The 22142-nt window shown below is 37.9% G+C and overlaps 1 protein-coding gene across 1 annotated transcript in view; it reads left to right on the top strand.

Annotated features, from left to right (window-relative positions):
• The first annotated feature begins 529 nt into the window (after window positions 1-529).
• The window catches only part of PDCL2 (phosducin like 2), a 34816-nt gene continuing 13203 nt past the window's right edge, over window positions 530-22142 (top strand). The window contains exons 1-4 of the mRNA XM_005899052.2: window positions 530-657; window positions 12016-12136; window positions 12716-12806; window positions 19243-19386. Of these exons, the coding sequence (XP_005899114.1) occupies window positions 652-657; window positions 12016-12136; window positions 12716-12806; window positions 19243-19386 (362 nt within the window). The 5' untranslated portion in view covers window positions 530-651. The remainder of the gene's footprint in view (window positions 658-12015; window positions 12137-12715; window positions 12807-19242; window positions 19387-22142) is intronic.

Here is a 22142-nt window from a genome sequence, read left to right as displayed (position 1 = left end):
CTTGCAGTTCCTTTCCTTAATTGAAACACCAAGGAACCAAACTATCTAGGTTTCCTACCTAAGGACTGAGCTTCCTGCCTAAAAGCAATGGATTTTTAAGATGGAGGAGAATCATTTGAGAATCTGATGAAAGCTCTCGTCCTGAAATATACCCCCCAAATGCACATATACAACAAAATTATGTGTGTATTGAGGGCTGGGGCTCAAGCCCTCAAGCGCTTAAGTCCATCCAAATATAAACTATGGGTCCCGGGTTAAGAACTCTGAAGGGTTTTTCTCCCCAAGATTTTCTTACTTCCCAGTGAAGACAGACAGGATTCAGGGATTGAAGGATGCCGGAGGCTCGGACACAACGCATTAATTTGGTGGTGGCGGAGAGAAGGATGGGAGGAATGCCAGCACCAGTATTTCGAACAGAAGAAGCACCTCGGGGCAAATGCCCAAGACCAGGTGCGTCAGGACCCAAAGCTAGGCCACGCCTCAGCGTTGCCTGGCAACAGAGCTGCGCCCGGCGCAGTGCGTCCTAGGCGTTTGTTCTCCCCGCTCCCTTCCTGCGGGGCGGTGGGAACCGCCAGGACCGCAGTGGGTTCCATTACCGCTTTGAAGGGACGTCGGAGCCAGAAGTCCCGGCCCGAAGTGAGGCGGAACACCATGCAGGTGGGAATATCGGACTCCGGTGACTTTGGGGCACCCTAAAGGCTTCCCCAGCGGTGTTCCTACGGGAGTTAGGTTCTAACATTTGTTCTCAGTAAGAGCTAAATTTTGCGTCCGTCTCTGTCAGGATTGAAAAGAAATGTAAATGAGTTCTAGGGGAACGCCGTTTTATCAAAATTTGAGAAAGACTTAAGGTTTGTCGCTGAAGGAAACCTTTCACACCTAAATTGTGGAAATCTTACTGCCGCACTATTTATGAGAAACAGACCATCAGTTTTAAGCCAAGTGTAATCCAATTTAAGTATTCTGCCCCACTACATTTTAAAAAGGTCAGAGAGGAGACACGAATAGTCGCATCTGTCTTAAGAAAGCCCAGGTGTCCCTGGAGTTTCTCCTACATGATCACGAAAACTCTGTTGCTGCTGCTGCTGCTGCTAAGTCGCTTCAGTCGTGTCCTACTCTGTGCGACTCCATAGACGGCAGCCCACCAGGCTCCCCCATCCTTGGGATTCTCCAAGCAAGAACACTGGAGTGGGTTGCCATTTCCTTCTCCAATGCATGAAAGTAAAAAGTGAAAGTGAAGTCGCTCAGTCGTGTCGGACTCCTAGCGACCCCATGGACTGCAGCCTACCAGGCTCCTCTGTTCATGGGATTTTCCAGCTAAGAGTACTGGAGTGGGGTGCCATTGCCTTCTCCTTCAGATATAACTATGTCATGATAAATACCATAATACTATTATAATGTGGATTGTGGTGCCTTTTTCTATTTTGTTTATTATGATTTCATAGATGATTTCTTAAAGGCAAGGGAAGATCGGAATATAGAGCATTTACTATTAAATCCCTTTGCAACTAATTCCCAGATCAGTTAAGAACAGTCAGAGATATGAATAAAACCAAAAGTATGGAGGCTTCCCAAGGTAGCTCAGTGGTAAAGAAACCACCTGCCAATGTAGGAAATGCAGGTTTGATCCTTGGGTTGGGAACACAACCTGGAGAAGAAACCTGCTCCAGTATTCTTGTGTGGACAACCCCATAAACAGAGGAGCCTGGCAGGCTAGTCCATGGGGTGGCAAAAGAGTTGGATACAACTTAGCAACTAAACAACAACATTGTGATATCATGAATATCAAGAAAGTGTTTTAACAAGAAAAGAATGACAGCCTTTCCCAAATTCTGCTTAAGAGATCAAATATAATGAATATCCACTGAAAATGACAGCGTGGAGCTCATAGCTGACCTTAGAATGGTTTTGAAAGGAGTATTGATGGTAGAAGCCAAATTTGGACTAGCATGTAGAGTGAATGGGAGATGGAAGTGATTATAGAATATATAGACAACTATCTTAAGAAGTTTGAGTAGGGAGGAAAAAAAAGAGATAGGGTGGTAGCGTGTGTGAAGTGCAGGGAGGGTTGTTTTTTTTTTTTTTTTAAAGATGACTGCTGGATTTTCTGATAATAATGAGCTTGGTTATTTGGATCAACTCCTCTGCTGAATATAAGTAAAACTACCTCTGATCCTTAAAAGCATCAGAGGTAACATGATAGAAAACGATGAGACCAAAATCAAAGAGAAAGTAGAAAAACAGGTGAATGGATTTCTAGAGCTTTAAAGCAGCTTTTAACCCCAAGGGCATCTTAACAATCTGCAGTTTGGTTCTGGGTATAATTATAGGGTGAGAAGGAACCCAAGAGTTTGGCCTATGAAAGCATGGGCAACTAATAGGAGTATGAACCAGAGATAAACTCATGTCTAGGGGAATTCAAGGAACGTTGTCTTGATGCTTAGTGGAGCAGGGGATAAAAAGAAAAGCAATAAAACCTATCCCCAAGAAATTGTGGCTCAAGACAGCTCTCACATAGATTTCAGCCTAAAGCATATTGTCTGGGTGATCCAAAAAACTTCAAACTGTGAATTTATTGTAAATTAGCAATATACTGTATTTCGTGTACATGCCTGGAAGAAACAGCAAATCCTGTGGATAAAGACATCTTTATCTTAGAATTCCTGCCTGTAAGTTCTCAAGGACATCAAGCAGAAGTCAGCCAAAAGTAACCATGCACACAAGGGAACAGGGTACTATGAACATAAACCAACAAAAGTAGAGTTGCAAAGACTTCAGGTATCTGAATGACCAGAAACAGGTTATGAAGCAACTATGCTTATTATGTTTAAAAAACAGAAGACAAAATTGAAATTTTCTTCAGAGAGCAGGAAACTGTAAAAAGTGACATTCAAATTTGATGAAGACATTTTTATACACTACAGTGAACGCTGTAATATCAAAGGAAATTAAGAAAATAATTCCATGTATAATTACATCAAAAATAATAAAATAAGAATAAACTGGAAACTACAAAACATTGCTGATAGGATTGGTGTCCTTCTAAGACATGGAAGAGACACTAGAGCACGTTCTCTCTCTCTAACACACAGCAGGAAGGTTGTGTGAGTACACAATAAGAAGGCAGCATCCTGCAAGCCAGAAGAGTTCTCAGAAGTACCAACCCTGCTGGCACCTTGATTTTAGACTTCCAACCTCCAGAACTGTGAGAAAATAAATGTCTATTTAAATCACCTGATCTGTGATATGTTATGGCTTCCCACACAGACCAACACAGGCTGCTTTTGTGAAAAATCATGATTTCCCCCAGAGTAAGTGATGAGAGAGACTAAGGAAAAAGCAGCAGCAGTGCCTTTTGTGACTTAGTCTCAGAATTCAAATAGTATTGCTTCCATCATATTTTCAGTTTATTAGAAATAAGACCACAGGTTCAGCCTATACTCAATGGAAGTGGCATTAAGTTTCACTTCTCAAAAAAAGGAGTCTGAAAGAATTTGTGAACATACTTTAAAACCACAATAGATTAAAAAGATTAGATACAGATGAGGGCATTTTATAGTCATATGGCATGGGATGGCAGAAAACAACCATGTTAATAGGGGTTTTGGAAAGCAAAGTTCTGGGTTGGTAGAGTGGTGGGAGAATTATGTGGAAGTCTCAGAAAGAAAAGTAGCACAGAGGGATAATCTTTAAATTCTATTTGTAAGATTCACACAAATCCTTAACTGTCAGCTAAACTCCATATATAGGTAAGAGACCACAAGTTGCCTGGCAGAAAGCAGCCATTAGAAGATGAAAGAACTAAGCTGATCTAAGGTTTTGGGTGCTGCCCACTTCAGTTGAAAGAGGTTGATGTTTCAGTCCAGCCAAGTTAACTGCCTGCAAGTATGAAAATCAACATACTTCAGAGGAACATAAAAAATCATGAATTTCTATGATGTATCATCCTCAATATCTAGTATACAATAAAAATTAGACCAGAAAAAAAGAAAAAAATGAAAAGCCATATTCAAAATTAAAGCAACCAATGGAAGCGGATCCTTAGACTATCCAGAGGTTAATATTAGCAAACAAAGAATTTAAAGCAGCTATTATAAATATATTCAAGGATGTAAAGGAAATTTAATTAACAGATGGAGAATCTTAACAGAGAAATAGAAACAATAATAAAACAATCAAATGGAAATTCTTGAACTGAAAAGATCAACGACTTGAAATAAAAAATAACTGAATGGGCTTAATGGCAAACTGGAGGTGGCAGAAGACCCAGGGAACTTGGATTTATCAATATAAAGTGTCCAGTTTTAAGAACAGAAAAATAATAAAAGTGAATAAAGATTCAGTGAACTAAAGGGATATTGTTAAATGGATTAACAGTGTTAGAGAAGACTCTTGAGAGTCCCTTGGACTGCAAGGAGATCCAACCAGTCCATTCTGAAGGAGATCAGCCCTGGGATTTCTTTGGAAGGAATGATGCTAAAGCTGAAACTCCAGTACTTTGGCCACCTCATGCGAAGAGTTGACTCATTAGAAAAGATTCTGATGCTGGGAGGGATTGGGGGCAGGAGGAGAAGGGGACGACAGAGGATGAGATGGCTGGATGGTATCACTGACTCGATGGACGTGAGTCTGACTGAACTCCTGGACTTGGTGATGGACAGGGAGGCCTGGCGTGCTGCAGTTCATGGGGTCGCAAAGAGTTGGACATGACTGAGCAACTGAACTGAACTGAACTGAACTAGAATACATAGGTAACATGTATATATGTGTAGCATACTGTAAGGAATCGTAAGGCAGAGGAAGATGGGGTGGAGGGGTAGGGAAAAAATTAAGGAAATAATGGATAAAACTGTCCAAAATTTGAGGGAAGGCATAAACTAAAAATCTAAGAATTCAGGGAACTCCAAACAAGATAAATAAAAATAAAACTGCACCAAGCACACATAGACACCCTTCTGAAATTGAAAGATAAAATCTTGAAAACATCCAGAGAAAAGACATAATATTAAGATGTGTATATTATGTATGTATAGGAGAGCAGTAATATCATTATTAGTTGACTTCTCATCAGAAACATCAGAGGCCAGAAAGCCTTTCAAATGCTTTAAATGCTGGAGGGAAAGCTTTCAAGCTAAATTCTACATCCAGCTAAACTATCTATCAAAACACAGGGAAAAAATAAACATTTTCAGAAATATGAAAACTGAGAGTATTCATTTCCAGCAGACCTACACTGTAATGAATACTATAGGAAGTTTCTTTAGACTGAAAGGAAATTACATCAGGTGAAAAACTGTATCTAAAAGGGAGTGAAAAGTACCCTAGATGTATAAATAAAGTATTTATTTAGATAAATACTAAAAACCTAATATAATTTTATATTTAGATAAATACTAAAAACTGAATATATTTTTTCTTAATTTTCTTAAGAGACATAATTGTTTAAGGCAGAAATTGTAACATTATATTAAAGTGATTCAAACATGTTGTAGATGTTAATATATATAACAGTAATAAAGCGAAGGATAGGATAGTGGAAAATGGAACTATACTAAGCAAGATTCCCATATTTTATATAAAATAGTCCAATATTAACTTTAATAAGTTAAAGATAGGATTACAATGTCTAGAACAATTATATTAAAACAATAATGAAAAGATGTATACCTAAAAAGCTACTTGCAAAAAATTAAATTCTAAAAAATATTTAACCTAAAGAAGGCAGGAAGGGAACAGAGGAACAAAAAGCAAACAATACTAATTGAAAACAGGAAAACAGTGGCCCTACATCTAACATTAACATTTCTTATATTAAATGAAGGAAACATTTCAATTAAAAAGTAGAGATTATCAAAATAGTTGAAAAAGCAATATATAATGACATACTGCTAAGAGAGACACACTTTAAATACAAAGAAACAGATGGATTGAAATAAAAAAATTTTAAAAAACATGTTTAAACAGTACTTAGTCTTAAGCTATATAAACTATGTTAGTAACAAACAAAGTAGACATCAAGATGATTATTGTTGTTGTTCAGTTGCTCACTCCTGACTCTTTGCGACCCCATGGACTGCAGCAAGTTACATTTCCCTGTCCATCACTATCCCCCAGAGCTTGCTTAGAACTCATGTCCATTGAATGGATGATGCCATCCAAGCATCTCATTCTCTGCTGTCCCCTTCTTCTCCTGCCCTCAATCTTTGCATCAGGGTATTTTTCCAAGTCAGCTCTTTTCATCAGGTGGCCAAAATATTGGAGCTTCAGCTTCAGTATCAGCCCTTCTAATGAATATTCAGAGTTGATTTCCTTTAGGATTGACTGATTTGATCTTGCAGTTCAAGGGACTCTCAAAAGTCTTCTCCAGTGCCACAGTTTGAAAGCTTCGATTTTTGGCACTCAGCATTCTTTATGGTCCAGCTCTTGTGTCCATACAATTCAGTTCAGTTTAGTCGCTTAGTCATGTCCAACTCTTTGTGACCTCATGGACTGCATGCAGCATGCCAGGTCTTCCTGTCCATCACCAACTCCCAGAGTTTATTCAAAACTCATGTCCATTGAGTTGGTGATGTCATCCAACCATCTCATCCTCTGTTGTCCCCTTTTCCTCCCACCTTCAATCTTTTCCAGCATCAGGGTCTTTTCAACAGATTCAGCTCTTTGCATCATGTGGCCAAAATATTGGAGTTTCAGCTTAAGCATCAGTCCTTCCGATGAATATTCAGGACTGATTTCCTTTAGAGTGGACTGGTTGGATCTCTTTGCAGTCCAAAGGACTCTTAAGAGTCTTCTCCAACACCACGGTTCAAAAGCATCAGTTCTTCGGCGCTCAGCTTTCTTTATTGTCCAACTCTCACATCCATACATGACCACTGGAAAAACCATAGCCTTGACTAGACGGACCTTTGTTGGCAAAGTAATGTCTCTGCTTTTGAATATGCTCTCTAGGTTGGTCATAACTTTCCTTCCAAGGAATAAGCGTCTTTTAATTTCATGGCTGCAGTTACCATCTGCAGTGATTTTGGAGCCCCCCAAAATAAAATCAGCCACTGTTTCCAGTGTTTCCCCATCTGTTTGCCATGAAGTGATGGGACTGGATGCCATGATCTTAGTTTTCTGAATGTTGAGCTTTAAGCCAACTTTTTTACTCTCCTCTTTCACTTTTATCAAGAGGCTCTTTAGTTCTTCTTCATTTTCTGCCATAAGGGTGGTGTCATCTGCATATCTGAGGTTATTGATATTTCTCCTGGCAATCTTGATTCCAGCCCTTGCTTCATCCAGCCCAACATTTTGCATGATGTACTCTGCATGGAAGTTAAATAAGCAGGGTGACAATATACAGCCTTGACGTAATCCTTTCCCATTTCAGAACCATTCCGTTGTTCCATGTCCCATTGTGTTCTTTGTTGACAGGAGGCAGGTAAGGTGGTCTGGTATTCCCATCTCTTGAAGAATTTTCCATTTTGTTGTGATCCACTCAGTCAAAAGCTGTAGCTTAATCAATAAAGCAGAAGTAGATGTTTTTCTGTAATTCTCTTGTTTTTTCTGTGATCCAGTAGATGTTGGCAATTTGATCTCTGGTTCCTTTGCTTTTTCTAAATCCAGCCTGGACATCTGGAAATTCTTGGTTTAAATACTGTTGAAGCCTAACTTGAAGGATTTTGAGCATTACCTGCTAACACGTGAAATGAGTTCAATTGTATGTAGTTTGAACATTCTCTGGCATTGCCCTTCTTTGGGATTGGAATGAAAACTGACCTTTTTCAGTCCTGTGGCCATTACTGAGTTTTCCAATTTAGCTGGTATATTGAGTGCAGCACTTTAACAGCATAATCTTTTAGGATTGCTACTAGAAATAAAAAGGAAAATTTTATAATGATAAGAAAAATTCACTAGGAAAATGTCTTAAATACAACTGTGTATTTGCATAATAATCAAATATCAAACATATGAAGCAAAAACTGATAGAGGGAGAGAAAGACAAATCCACATTCATAATCAGAGATTTTTAACATCCCTGCTAAGTCACTTCAGTTGTGTCCGACTCTGTGCGACCCCATAGAAGGCAGCCCACCAGGCTCCGCCATCCCTGGGATTCTCCAGGCAAGAACACTGGAGTGGGTTGCCATTTCCTTCTCCAATGCAAGAAAGTGAAAGTGAAGTCGCTCAGTCATGTCTGACACTTCGAGACCCCATGGACTGCAGCCTACCAGGCTCCTCTGTCCATGGGATTTTCCAGGCAAGAGTACTGGAGTGGGTTGCCATTGCCTTCTCCGTTAACATCCCTCCCCCTAATAATTGACAGAACAACTAAAGAAAAAATCTCTAACAAAACAGAATTTCTGAACAAATCTGTCGACAACCTGTTGATTTGTAGAGAAATAAACCCTGATCTGTGGGAGAATATACATTCCTTTCACACTAGGTACAACATTCACTAAGATATATTAATACCATATGCTGAGTCATGAAACAAATAAATGCGTTTCAGAAAATTGAAATCTTAACAAAGAATGTTTCCTGACCAAGCAGAATTAAATTATAAATTATTAATTAAATACTTAGAAAAGTCCAAAGTATTTGAAAATTAAGTAGCATACTTCCAAATTAAAATGTAAGGGGAAAAAATCATAAGGTTGGAAATATTTTAACTGAATACCAATAAAAATACAGCATATAAAATTTTGTAGGATGTAGATAAAGAATTTGTCGTGGATGTGCCTGGTAGTGAAGGTAAAGTCTGATGCTGTAAAGAACAGTATTACATAAGAATCTGGAATGTTAGTTCCATGAATCAAGGTAAAGTGAATGTGATCAAGCAGGAGGTAGCAAGATGAACTAAAATGGATGGAAATGGATGAATTTAATTCAGATGACTGCTGTATCTACTACTGTGGGCGAGAATCCTTAGAAGAAATGGAGTAGCCCTTATAATCAACAAAAGAGTCTGAAATGCAGTACTTGGGTGCAACCTCAAAAATGACAGAATGATCTCAGTTCATTTCCAAGGCAAACCATACAGCATTACAGTAATCCAAGTCTATGTCCCAACCACTGATACTGAAGAAGCTGAAGTTGACCGGTTCCATGAAGACTTATAAGACCTTGTAGAACTAACACCAAAAAAGATGTCCTTTTCATCATAGGGGATTGGAATGCAAAACCAGGAAGTCAAGAGACACCCAGATTAACAGGCAAGTTTGGACTTGGAGTCCAAAATGAATCAGGGCAAACAAAAGAACACACTGGTCATAGCAAACACCATTTTCCAACAACCCAAGAAATGACTCAGTATTGGCCATCTGGATATCACCAGATGGTCAATGCTGAAATCAGACTAATTATGTTCTTTGCAGCCAAAGATGGAGAAGCTCTGTACAGTCAGCAAAAATAAGACCTTGAGCTGAATGTGGTTCAGGTCATGAGCTCTTTATCACAAAATTCAGTCTTAAATTGAAGAAAGTAGGGAAAACCACTAGGCAATTTCAATTCAGTTCAGTTCAGTCGCTCAGTTGTGTCTAACTTTTTGTGACCCCATGGACTGCAGCATGCCAGGCTTCCCTGTCCATCACCAACTCCCAGAATTTACTCAAACTCATGTCCATTGAGTCAGTGATATCATCCAACCATCTCATCCTCTGTCTCCCACTTTTCCTCCTGCCTTCAATCTTTCCCAGCATCAGGGTCTTTACAAGTGAGCCAGCTCTTTGCATCATGTGGCCAAAGTATTGGCATTTCAGCTTCAACATCCATTCTTCCAATGAATATTCAGGACTGATTTCATTTAGGATGGACTGGATGTATCTGCCTGCTGTTCAAGGGACTCTGAACAGTATTCTCCAACACCACAGTTCAAAAGCATCAATTCTTTGGTGCTCAGCTTTCTTTGTAGTCTAACTCTCACATCCGTACATGACTACTGGGAAAACCATACCCTTGACTAGATGGACTTTTGTTGGCAAAGTAATGTCTCTGCTTTTGAATATACTGTCTAGGTTGGTCATAACTTTTCTTCCAAGGAGTAAGCGTCTTTTAATTCCATGGCTGCAGTCACTATCTGCAGTCATTTTGGAGCCCAAATCAAATTCCTTATTATCATACAATGGAGTGTAATCTAATCTACAAATAGATTCAAAGGATTTGACCTGGTAGACAGAGTGTCTGAAAAACTATGGATGAAGGTTTGTAATATTGTACAGAAGACAGTGACCAAAACCATCCCAAAGAAAAAGAAATGCAAGAAGGCAAAGTTGTTGCCTGAGGAGGCCTAACCAATAGCTGAGGAATAAAGAGAAGTGAAAGGCAAGGGAGAAAGGGAAAGATATAACCAACTAAATGCACAGTTCCAGAGACTAATAAGGAGAGATAAGAAGCCCTTCTTAAATAAATAATGCAAAGAAATAGAGTAAAACAGTAGAAAGGGAAAGGCTAGATATCTCTTCAAGAAAATTGGAGATATCAAGGTAACATTTCATGCAAGGATGGGCATGATAAAGGACAGAAAAGGTGAGGACCTAACAGAAACAGAAGAGACTAAAAAGAGGTGACAGGAATATACAGAAGAACTATACAAGAAAGGTCTCAATAACATAGATATCCACAATGGTTTGATCACTCACCTAGAGCTGGACATCCTGGAGGGTGAAGTCAAGTGGGCCTTAGGAGGCATTACTACAAACAAAGCTAGTGGAGGTGATGGAATTCCACCTGAGCTATTTAAACTCCTAAAAGATGATGCTGTCAAAGTGCTGGACTCAATATGTCAGCAAATTTGGAAAATTCAGCAATGGCTACGGGATTAGAAAAGACCGGTTTTCATTCCAGTCCCAAAGAAGGGCAGTGCTAAAGAGTGTTCCAACTACTGTAAAATTGCACTGGTTTACATGCTAGTAAGCTTATGCTCAAAATCCTTTGAACTAGGTTTTAGTAGTACATGAACCAGGAGCTTCCAGATGTATAAGCTGGATTTAGAAAAGACAGAGGAACCAATGATCAAATTGCCAGCATTAATTGGATCTTGAAGAAAGCAAAGGAATTTCAGAAAAGCATCTGCTTCTGCTTCATTGACTACGCTGAAGCCTTTGTATATATGGATCACAACAAACTATGGAAAATCTTTTAAAGGATTGTAGTAGCAAACCATACCTATCTCCTAAGAAACCTGTATTTGGGTCAAGAAGTAGCAGTTAGAACTAGACATGGAACAACTGACTGGTTCCAAGTTGGGAAAGGAGTATGTCAAGGCTGTATATGGTCACCCTGCTTATTTAACTTATATGCAAAGTACATTATGAGACATGCTGGTCTGGATGAATCTGGAATCAAGATTGCTGGGAGAAGTGTCAACAGCCTCAGATATGCAGATGATACTACTCTAATGGCAGAAAGTAAAGTGGAACTAAAGAGCCTCTTGATGAAGGTGAAAGAGGAGAGTGAATAAGTTCACTTAAAACTCAACATTCAAAAATTAAGATCATGACATCTGGTCCCATCACTTCATGGCAAATAGATGGGGAAAAAAATGCAAACAGTGACAGACTTTATTTTCTTGGGCTCCAAAATCACTGCAGATGGTGACTGAAACCCTGATGTGAGTTGGTTTTGCCTATTATAGTCTTCAAATTATTTTCCGTGACTTACAAGTTTCTTCATTAATAGTGTGTGTGTGTGTGTGTGTGTATATATATATATATATATATATATATATATATATATATATGCTTTAACCTCTGAGCCACCAGGGAAGCCCATATATATATATTAGATTTATTTTTTTATTAAACATCTCAGTATAACATTGAGGGTACAGGATGTATTCTTTTTTATCAGTGTATGTAGTTGCAGTAGTACTGGGAAATGGGGAAAAAGTAGTCCATTTTGTTCTACTCTTTAAAACTAATTGTCTAGTTTATCTGTAGAGTTCATGAATAATTACATGGTTGGAAATGCTGCATATCAGTTTTACAAATATTGAAATGTATGACTATGCTAATAGGTTTAAAAAATTTTTTTATATAGGATCCAAATGAAGATACAGAATGGAATGAAATTTTAAGAGATTTTGGCATTCTTCCTCCTAAAGAAGAGCCAAAAGATGAAATTGAAGAAATGGTTTTACGTTTACAGAAGGAAGCAATGGGTATAGTTGTGCATTTGGTGGTCGGTAAAGGGAATAATACAGTTATGATAGTGATCATGTATTTTGTGAAGTTAGAGGGAGATAGGATGTTAGAAATAATTTAATAGAAATCCCACACATACTTTTGAAATTAGGATGCTGACGCCTAAAATTCCTAATTCATGTATTGAAAGTTACATCCTAATGTTAGAACTGAAATGCCCTAGTATTTAACCTGAGATTTTTTTCTATTACATTTCTTTGCCTTGTGATTACCTTCTATTTTCATCATTCTGTATACATGTATTACTTGCCAGTATTTCCAGGTACTTGGGGAACTCTACATTTATGAGATCTAGTTGATTTTCACATCTATTTTTAAATACAACTTGATAGTTCTGTGAACTCTGAGGGAGTAATAATATTCCAAACAAACTTCAGTCAACCACAATATAGCTTTGTATGATGAATAAACTTTAATATCAACATTAAAGATATTCTTGATCTCCATTTATCTATTGTTTTTCTAGACATGTAATTAATAAAGTAAAATTGTTTTTTAAATAACTTATTTATCTACAACTTCTTATTGTGTTTCAGTTAAACCATATGAAAAGATGACTCTTGCAGAATTGAAGGAAGCAGAAGATGAATTTGATGATGAAGATATGAAAGCTATTGAAATATATAGGTACAGTGATTCATTTGGATAATTTATGAGCTTTTGAATGAAGTATTGATAAAACTAAGGAAAAATTCCTATTTTTGTGTCGAGACTATATTTTAAAAAGAACAAAACTACTTTTTAAGTAACATTTAAAAACTAACTCACTTTCTATAAGATGGATTTTTCCCCTGATCTTTTTTACCTTTGTTTAAATAAAAAACTGTTCAATAATACCCAACAGAACTTCGTCAAGTTACATATGAGTAAAGTGGAAAATGTCACTAGAAGGCTAATAAAAAGAGGACCATGATTTTCCTTATAGTATGATGTCTGTTAAGGGTTTCTATCATTTAATAAATCACTAATTGCTAGTCATAAATTCTTTCAGAAGTTAGAACAAGTGCATAGATTTCCTAACTTATCCTGATACCAAAACCAGACAGAGAAATTGCAAAAACAGAATGCTACAGAAAAACATCTCTATGAATGTAGGTATGAAAAATTTTATCAAAATATTAGCAAATTAAGTCCAATAATTTAAAAGAAGAATAATGCATTCTGATCAAATGGGATTGATCCCAGGAATCCAAGGTTGTTTTAATACACACAAAAAAATCAGTGCATTGGGTTGGAAGCAGCAATACTGTGGTAGCAATGAACACACCTAGACTTGAGCTCTTGATTCATAATACTGTTCTTCAATAAAAGGAATCAGTGTTTCTTAGAGAACTGCTTTAGTCAGCAGTGTGAGTTGAGAAAGAATAGCATGAGTCTGGGGCATTATCAGAAAGTTAAAGAAGCGCTGAAAATTTTAAGGCACAAGAGCCAAACTAAAAGATTTTATAATGCCCAGAGTTGGAACAAGTTGAAAAACTAAATTATTATAATATTGAATTATAAAATAAGTAATAAAATGATTATCCTTAAGTGTATAGTAATACAGATAAGTAAGTGCATACATCAACAAATTCAACAAAGTAATATTTCGTCACTAAAGAATTCCAGTGAATAAGTGTAGATGAAATGAGGAAAATGCAAAAGTTACCATCAGAACATCATAGTAATCTACTGATAGTTGCTAAAATGAGTGGGTGAAAGTTTAAATACAAACAGGATTTCTGCATAATCTCAAAGTATTGCCCCAAATATTTAATAGTTATAAAGGAGGAAATAGTTAAGTTTACAGTGTAGAATATTGGCAGACCCCATCTTAGCAACGTGACCAGGATTAACATCACCAATAATACACAATAATATGATGTGCTAAGGAGGACACATCAGCTCTACCACAGACACAAAATCAGTGGTATTCTCAATAATGCATTGCGTCAATCTAATCATAAGAATATATCAGAGAAACCCAAATTTGAGAGACTTTTCAAAAACAACTGGTCAGTTTGATGCCAGGAAAGATGGCAGAGTAAAAAGCTCCAGAAATCCATCTCTATACCCAGGCAACGATTGTATTGGCAGAAACGGAAGTGAAGACTTTGGAACTCTGAAGTCTATTTTGAATACTTGAAATTTCCAGCATAAAGCTTGGCTAGTAAATTACCATTAGTATTGGTTGATTTCAGTCCTCAGTGTAGTAACAGCTATCCATCCCTCATTTCCACAGCCCCATGGGAGACAGCTGTTTCAACAGCAACCTGTGCTTCTGGCACAGCTTGCTGGAGCCAAGGTAGGCATTAAGGACTTTGTCCTCAAATATCAGGGTTCTGTGTTCTGATTGCAGATTGCTGCTTCTGAAAGCAGAGGTACAGACACAGAGATTGGCAGCCATTGTGTCAACCCTCCAGGCTCAAGTGGCTTCCATGGTATTTTAAGGAGCCACATCTGTTTTTTTGGTTTTGAGGGTTTTTTTTTTTAAACATCCAAAAGCAACCATATATATGGGGGAATTTAGAAAGCCTTGGGAAAGTGGAAGTCTTAGGAAAGACCTGAGAAGTATGCTTTCACCTCAGGCTAAATCCTGTCATAGACACACCCAATGTGAAAACAAGCAAAAAACATGAGTTAGAAGAAGAATCTGATTTCTAGGGCTATCAACTAAACGAAACATTCAGTTTTCAAAAAACAATCACAAGGCATAAAAAGAAACATGAAAGTATGGTCCTTTCAAAAGAACAAAATAAATCAATGCAAAATATATCTGAAGATGCCAAAGTGTCAGACTTAACTAGACAAAGATTTTTAAGACACTTTAGTTAAAGATGTTCAAAGAGCTAAAGAAAGACATGGGTGAAAACAGGAAAATATCATATGAACAAAATGAGAAGAGCAATAAGGAGAAATTATAAAAAGAAACCAAAAGACATTTTGAAAATAAAAGTACAATAAAAAAAAGTACAATATTGAAATATACACTAAAGTGCTTCAAAAGCATATTTGAGCAAGCATAATACAGAGAAAATTTGACAATGGGACAATTGGAAGTTTGAGGAACAGGAAGAAAAAAGAATATAGAAAAGCAAATGAGCCTAATTGGCTTTGTTTGTGGTACACTGTTAGGTAAACTAGCATGTATAGTATGGGAATCCAAGCAATACATTTGTCATACATGGAGCAAAAGGCATATCTGTAGAAATACTAGCTGGAAACGTCTCAAGTTTGAGAAAAGGCTTAAATCTACAGATTTATGGTGCTCAGAAGACTCCAATTAGGATAAACTCAAAGGCCCACACAAAGACACATCTCTTAGAAAGACTATCAATCAGCCAGTTTCTCATCAGAAATCTTAGAGGAAGCAAGAAAAAAAAAACCTCATCAACCAAGAACTCTATATTTGGCTAAACTAAGCTACAGGGATGAAGGAGAAATTAAGAACATTTCTAGGTGAAATATAAATGAGCTTGTTACTAGTAGAAGTGCCCTAAAAATTAGCTAAAGGAGTCCTTTGGGACGAAATTAAAGGGCACTAGACAGTAACTTTGGAGAAGGCAATGGCACCCACTCCAGTACTGTTGCCTGGAAAACCCAATGGACGGAGGAGCCTGGTAGGCTGCAGTCCATGGGGTCACGAAGAGTCGGACACGACTGAGCGACTTCACTTTCCACTTTCATGCATTGGAGAAGGAAATGGCAACCCACTCCAGTGTTCTTGCCTGGAGAACCCCATGGACAGAGAAGCCTGGTAGGCTGCAGTCCATGGGGTCACAAGTCACACAGAGTCCACTTTCATGCATTGAAGGAAATGGCAACCCACTCCAGTGTTCTTGCCTGGAGAACCCCATGGACAGAGAAGCAGCAGCAGACAGTAACTTAAAACCATAGGAAGAATAAACAAACGTAGGTAAAGGTAGTTATATAGGTAAATATAAAAGCCAATATTACTATACTTTTGGCTTTTAACTCCTTTTTTTCTATACGGTTTATAAAACAATAATTATAAATCAATGTTAATGAACATATAGTATATAACAACATTTCAGTTCAGTCACTCAATTTTGTCCGACTCTTTGCAACCCCATAGACTGCAGCACACCAGGCCTTGCTGTCCATCACCAACTTCTGGAGCTTGCTCAAAGTCATGTCCATCAAGTTGGTGATGCCATCCAACCAACTCATCCTCTGTCGTTCCCTTCTCCTCCTGCCTTCAGTCTTTCCCAGCATCAGGGTCTTTTCCAGTGAGTCAGTTCTTCGCATAAGGTGGCCAAAGTAATGGCGTTTCAGTTTCAGCATTAGTCCCTCCAATGAATATTCAGGACTGATTTCCTTTAGGATTGATTAGTTTGGTCTTCTTGCAGTGCAAGGGACTCTGAACAATCTTCTCCAACACCACAGTTCAAAAGCATCAATTCTTCAGTGTTCAGCCTTCTTTATGGTCCAGCTCTCACATCCGTACATGACTACTGGAAAAACCAAAGCCTTGACTAGACAGACCTTTGTCAGCAGAGTAATGTCTCTGCTTTTTAATATGCTGTCTAGGTTGGTCATAGCTTTTCTTCCAAGGAGCAAGTGTGTTTTTATTTCATGTCTGCAGGCACCATTTGTAGTGATTTTGTAGCCCCCCAAAATAGTCTGTCACTGTTTGCATTGTTCCATCTATTTGCCATGAAGTGATGGGACCGGCTGCTATGATCTTAGTTTTTTGAATGTTTGAGTTTTAAGCTAGCTTTTTCACTCTTCTCTTTCACCTTCATCAAGAGGCTCTTCAGTTCCTCTTCTCTTTCTGCCTTAAGGGTGATGTCATCTGCATATCTGAGGTTATTGATATTTCTCCTGGCAGTCTTGATTCTGGCTTGTGCTTCATCTAGCCCAGGATTTCGCATGATGCACTCTGCCTATAAGTTAAATAAGCAGGGTGACAATATACAGCCTTGATATACTCCTTTCCCAGAAAAGACAATGGCACCCCATTCCAGTACTCTTGCCTGGAAAATCCCATGGACGGAGGAGCCTGGTGGGCTGCAGTCCATGGGGTCGCTAAGAGTCAGACACGACTGAGTGACTTCCCTTTCACTTTTCACTTTCCTGCATTGGAGAAGGAAATGGCAACCCACTCCAGTGTTCTTGCCTGGAGAATCCCAGGGATGGGGGAGCCTGGTGGGCTGCCGTCTATGGGGTTGCACAGAGTTGGACACGACTGAAGCAACTTAGCAGCAGCAGCAGCATGGTACCATTCAGATTATTTTCACTGCCCTAAATATCTTCTGTAGTCAACCTGTTCATCCCTCTCCCCTGCCAACTGCTGGCAACCCCCGATCTTTTTATTGTCTCTACAGTTTTGCCTTCTTCAGACTGTTGTACAGTGTATAACCTCCTCAGATTGGCATCTTTCACTTAATAATATGCATTTAAAGTTTCTCCATGTCTTTCCATGGCTTATTAACTTCTTTCTTTTTAGCACTGAATAATACTCTATTATCTGGATATATCAGAGTTTATTTATCCATTCACCTCCTAAAGGACATTTTGGTTGCTTAAACTTTTGGCAGTTATGAGTAAAGCTGCTGTAAACATCTCTGTGAAGGTTTTTGTGTGGTCATGTATTCAACTCCTCTAAGTGAATACCAAGGTGCTTAATAACTGGACCATATGGTAAGAATGTGTATAGTTTTGTAAAGAAACTGCCAAACTGTCTTCCAAAGTGGCTGTACCACTTTGCATTCTCACCAGCAGTGAATGAGAGAAAAAGCAAGGGAGTAAGTACTCTCAGATACCTTAGACTCTTATATATAAGAGTCAGTAATTTTTAAGATACTTGTAGGTATGTCAGAACCGTTTGGAATCACTTCATGAATTCAAGTATTTAACAACTAAATCAAAGTGTGCACATTAGGAGAGAGTTGTTTAACAACATTTTAAGGTTCTCTATAAGATGAATAGGGCTTCCCTGGTAGGTTAGTGGTAAAGAATCTGCCTGCCAATGCAGGAGATGTGGGTTGGATTCCTGGGTCAGGAAGATCCTTTGGAGAAGGAAATGGCAACCCACTCTAGCGTTCTTGCCTGGGAAATCCTGTGGACAGAGGAGCCTGGCAGGCTACAGTCCTTGAGGGTCACAAAGGGTCAGACATGACTTAATGACTAAACAACAGTAAATGAATAGTTAGGCAACGTTTATTGAACACTCATGGGATGATGCTAGGTACCACCCCAAGAAATCTATATGCTTACATTTAATCTTGAACAGTCCCGGGCAAGCAGATTTTAGTTTTTTTCACATTGGAGTTAAACTGAAACTTGGAAAGATTAAATAATTTGCCCATGTCCATGCTACTAGTAAGTGGGGGCTGACTCTAAAACCCAGTTTAGTCTGACCTTAGAGTTCATACTACCTACTCCAGTGTTCTTGCCTGGAGAATCCCAGGGATTGGGGGAGCCTGGTGGGCTCCCGTCTATGGGGTCACACAGAGTCGGACATAACTGAAGTGACTTAGCAGCAGCAGCAACAGAGTTCATACTCATAATCACTGTTCTTTATCATCTGTCTACCTGCAATATGTCTATAACAAGTAATTATACATGTTCACTAAAGACTTTGAACTGAAAGTTTAGCGTGAAAGCTAAGAGCTTATAATTGGCAATAATAATAGTGTTAACTTTATTAAGCTTTTGCAAGGTTAAATTAATAAACATGCTGAAAACAGTGCCTGGAAACATAGTAAACTGTCAGTAAATGTTAGTTATTATTGTTCTGCATGCTCTTCCTTTATCTAATCTGTATACGAGAATTTATTGGTCCAATGTCTAAATAAGCTCTCAATAACTATAATTGACTTAGTCTTAGAGAAAAATAAATTTAAATCAATAGCTAATTTCTTATATTTTAGAATCCCATGATAAAGCAAATAACCATGTAAAAAGAGTAGCTGCCATTGTAAAACGATTAATAATTATTATTCTTTAAAGAGGTTCATATGTACTAGCATTCCATTCACATCCCTAGATTATTACTGTATATGGGAATAGTCTTAAGAATATAACAATATTTTTATGTAATTTCATTTTTTTTAACTAGAGAAAAGCGGTTACAGGAATGGAAAGCTCTCAAGAAAAAACAAAAATTTGGGGAATTAAGAGAAATTTCTGGAAATCAGTATGTGAATGAAGTCACAAATGCAGAAAAAGATGTGTGGGTTATAATTCATCTATACAGATCAAGGTAATTACTGTAGCTTTTTGTAAAAATCTAATATTCTAATGTTTTAAGATACATATTTTTTGTTTTAATGTTGGATAAAGCATATAACAAAGACTAATCAAGAAAACAAAGTAAATCAGCTATACTTCAATTAAAAAAGAAAAATATATGTGTAGAGTCATTGGCTTCAGGGACTAAATTATTTTAATATATTTTCAGGTGTAACTTAAAGAACTTCTCATACTTAATAGAAAAACAAGTACTTTGTCAGTTAATTTGAAAAGCTTATAGAAAATTTCAAACATAGAAAAAAGTAGGAAGAATGATAAAATGAGCACCCTACATACCAGCTAGGTAGATTTCAGCAATGAACATGTTGCCGTATTTGTATCGTTTTGTTTGTATATTTATATGTGTGTATTTGTAGAACCATTTCAAAATGAATTACATGATGCTTTACTCTTAAGTATCTCAGCGTGCATCTTCAAAATCCTAAGGGCTTTTTTCTATATAACCATAATATCATTTTCTCACCAAACAAAATTAACCATAATTCCTAATAGGGACCGAACCTGTGTCTCCAGCATTGCAGGCAGATTCTTTACCATCTGAGCTATCAGAGAAGCCCCATCTAATACCCAGCCAGTCCTTAACTCAAATCTCTCCAACTAACTTCAGAATCTCTTTCATAAATACATATATTTTTGAATAATCATAATAATATTTCTATAATATATATATATATTTTGATCCCTAATCAGAGATCATGCAGTGCATTTGGATGTATCAAGTCTCTTATGCTTATTTTTTTTGACTTGCCACATGCCAAAAGCATCAATTATTTAGTGCTCAAGCCTTCTTTATGGTCCAACTCTCACATCCATACATGACTACTGGAAAAACCATAGCTTTGATTGTACATACCTTTGTCAGTAAAGTGATGTCTCTGCTTTTTAATACACTGCCTAGGTTTGTCATAGCTTTTCTTCCAAGGAGCAAGTGTCTTTTAGTTTCATGGTTGCAGTCACAATCCACAGTGATTTTGGAGTTGAATAAAATAAAATCTATCATTGTTTCCACTATTTCCCCATCTAGTCACCATGAAGTGATGGGACCAGATGCCGTGATGTTAGTTTTTGAATGTTAAGTTTTAAGCCAGCTTTTTCACTCTCCTCTTTCACCTAAGAGGTTCTTTTTGTTGTTGTTGTTCCTCTTCTCTTTCTACCATTAAAGTGGTATCATCTGCATATCTGAGGTTGTTGGTATTTCTTCCAGCAATCTTGATTCCAGCTTGTGCTTCATCCAGCCTGACATTTAGCATAATGTACTCTGCATATCAGTTAAATAAGCAGGGTGACAATATACAACCTTGACGTATTCCTTTCCCAATTTGGAACCAATCCGTTGTTCCATGTCTGCTTCTAACTGTCACTTCTTGACCTGCGTACAGCTTTCTCAGGAGATGGGTAAGGTGGTCTGGTATTCCCATCTCTTTAAGAATTTTCCACAGTTTGTTGTGATACACACAGTAAAAGGCTTTAGTGTAGTCAATAAACCAGTAGATGTTTTTTGGGGATTTCCTTGCTCTTTCTATGATCCAGCTGCTGCTAAGTCGCTTCAGTCGTGTCCGACTCTGTGTGACCCCATTAACGGTAGCCCACCAGGCTCCCCTGTCCCTGGGATTCTCCAGGCAAGAACACTGGAGTGGGTTGCTATTTCCTTCTCCAGTGCATGAAAAGTGAAAGTGAAGTCACTCAGTCGTGTCCTACTCTTCGCGACCCCACGGACTGCAGTCTACCAGGCTCCTCCATCCATGGGATTTTCCAGGCAAGAGTACTGGAGAGGGTTGCCATTGCCTTCTCCATCTATGATCGAGCAGATGTTGGAAATTTGATCTTTGGTTCCTTTGCTTTTTCTAAATCCAGCTTGTATACCTGAAAGTTCTCGATTCATGTACTGCTGAAGCCTAGCTTGGAGAAATTTGAGCATTACTTTGCTAACATGTGAAATGAGTGCAGTCATACAGTAATTTGAACATTCTTTGGCATTGTCTTTCTTTGGTATTGGAATGAAAACTGACCTTTTCTAGTCCAGTGGCCACTGCTGAGTTTTCTAGATTTGCTGGCATACTGAGTGCAGCACCTTAACAGCATCATCTTTTAGGATTTGAAATAGTTCAGCTGGAATTCCATCACCTTCACTAGCTTTGTTTGTATACCCCATTGCCTATTTTGTACCTCAAATTTCATGGCTAGGCCCATAAGTTGTTTTCTGATATCAAAGGTCTTGCTTATTTTTTAAAAGTTCTTCTGCGGTTAAATTCTGGCCCTCAAACCCCAACACCAAGTTTGAACTTTCAAACAACCATTTTCTCCCTGCACCACAATCTATAGTGCCAGAGTCTCCTAATTTCATACTTTTCACTGCTACCACCAATTCCCACCTGCCTCCTGCATTAAGACCACTGCCCCATAAGTGGAGTCATACCGCTGACTCAGCTCTTATTCTTACAGTAATCATCAAATTCTTCTAATTAGATATTTGTGGATTGGCTTCACCAATTTGAGGGAAAATAAAGCTTATAAAGTATTAATGTCATGGTTTTATGTGGAAAACTGATTTGAGTTAGGTAGTACATATTTCTAATATTACTTTAAGTATGCCATCCAGTAAAATAAAGTAGTATCTAGATTTGTAACAAGTTGTACTTATCTGTCTATATATATATATATTCTGAAATATAAATTAAACTGTATGCACTTGGTTTTTCTTAGCTT

The sequence above is a fragment of the Bos mutus genome, chromosome 6 (genome assembly GCF_027580195.1).
Source record: "Bos mutus isolate GX-2022 chromosome 6, NWIPB_WYAK_1.1, whole genome shotgun sequence".
NCBI classification, from domain to species: domain Eukaryota; kingdom Metazoa; phylum Chordata; class Mammalia; order Artiodactyla; family Bovidae; genus Bos; species Bos mutus.
Note: the sequence above shows the minus strand (reverse complement) of the source record. Positions and strands in the feature narration are given on the sequence as shown.